Genomic DNA, 1,729 nt, shown 5'->3' with positions numbered 1-1,729 from the left:
TGTGTGTGTGTGTGTGTATATATATATATATATATATATATATGTATGTATACATATAATATATATATGCATATTCATATTCAGATATATACCTAGATATTAATTCCTAGGGATACATCTATAAATTCACATCTAGGTACATATTTAATTCACATCTAGATACATATATATGTATTTATATCCATACAATCATCTCCATATAGCATACACAGACGGCACACAAACACACACCTGGAAAACAACTAGGAAAGCCTCCTTCTGTTCTTGCAGCACGTCTGTGAGTGTTTCGTTCATATCCGCTAGTTTGTCCTTACGATACTCCTCTGGATCAACGTCAGCGGGTAAATCCTCATCCATGTTCATGATGTCTTCTCTGGCCTGGATGTCAAGATGCAAAGCATGTATGAGGCCTCCAGAATATGTGTGTGTAGATATATGAACACGCGTGCAACAGTATGTGATAAGTGTGACCTTGTTTGTATGTGTGTGGAGATAGAAACAAACACACAGAACATGCGATAATGATTTTATCTATGGCGGGCACTCCTATGCCATATACAAAAACCGATACTGAGTTTTTAAACTGCTTTAGAAGTAATAGTTATATACAGATATTGAGTTTTTAACTAGGTTTTATAACAACTAAGTGTTTAAAGCTATTGAGCTTTTAACTTGGATTGCAAGTACTATTAATATACGGATATTGAGTTTTTAACTAGGTTTTATAACAACTATGTGTTTAAAGCTATTGAGCTTTTAACTTGGATTGCAAGTACTATTAATATACGGATACTAAGATTTTAACTCGGTTTATACGTAACATGTGCGCTTATAATATTCAGGTTTACAATGCCCATGGTTCAATATGCCGAGGATACAGCGTAATGTTTTACTTCATAGACACACTCACCGCTATAGCCGCCTGTATTTCTTCTTCAGTCAAAGGCACCTCCAATTTCTTCACAGCTGCCCTGACCTGAACGTAAACGTATAATTCAGATTAGGACTGACTCACGCAAATACCAAAAAAAAAATAGGATATGGAACGAACGTTTTGGGGAATTGGATGTGAGGGAAAAAATGGCAGTTGTAAACACACTGGTACACACAAGACCAGAACATGCGCCGACAGAAAATGTACACAATCAGAATACATGTACATATACGTATGTGAGCACAGTACAAATACACCCATAAGTAAACAAAACAGGGTAAATGCTTGTATAAGTATACGAAAACAGGATATTTGTACATCTAAGTCCCCAAACACACAATCCATGCATATAAAACGTATAAAAATTTGAAGATCACGGCACGGATTCCAATATAAACACATCGTACACGCACATTAACGTATACGGACACGTGGCTTACCCACGCTACTGAGACCACAAATTCTCAATCATACTAATCCACGCACGCATATGTTTGCTTAATCAGCCGTACAAGGTACCCCCGAGCACAAGCTCATAGACAAACGTCACATGAACGAATATAAATAGACAGCGCTTACAAAACACGATATCCAACAGAGACATAACACACGTAATACAACACACACCATACACAGATATACTCACCATCCGCACGCCATGCAACGAACAACTAAGACATAACGACAATGAGATATACAACATACATACACCTTGCATACAACATAAGATTAGCACATACGATACAAAATATATACTCAACATACACATATCACGTATACATATAAACCACACAC

The 1,729-nt window shown here is 36.6% G+C and overlaps 1 protein-coding gene across 1 annotated transcript in view; it reads right to left on the bottom strand.

The window, feature by feature from the left end:
• Positions 1-979, bottom strand: part of SARC_13238 (hypothetical protein) — a gene marked incomplete at its 5' end in the record, with an annotated part of 3,132 nt that extends 2,153 nt beyond the window's left edge. Inside the window, 2 exons of the mRNA XM_014292635.1 lie at positions 232-378; positions 911-979. Coding sequence (XP_014148110.1) covers positions 232-378; positions 911-979 — 216 coding nt within the window. The remainder of the gene's footprint in view (positions 1-231; positions 379-910) is intronic.
• Between the last annotated feature and the right edge of the window lie 750 nt (positions 980-1,729).

This window comes from Sphaeroforma arctica (genome assembly GCF_001186125.1).
Source record: "Sphaeroforma arctica JP610 unplaced genomic scaffold supercont1.3054, whole genome shotgun sequence".
NCBI classification, from domain to species: Eukaryota; class Ichthyosporea; order Ichthyophonida; genus Sphaeroforma; species Sphaeroforma arctica.
Note: the sequence above shows the minus strand (reverse complement) of the source record. Positions and strands in the feature narration are given on the sequence as shown.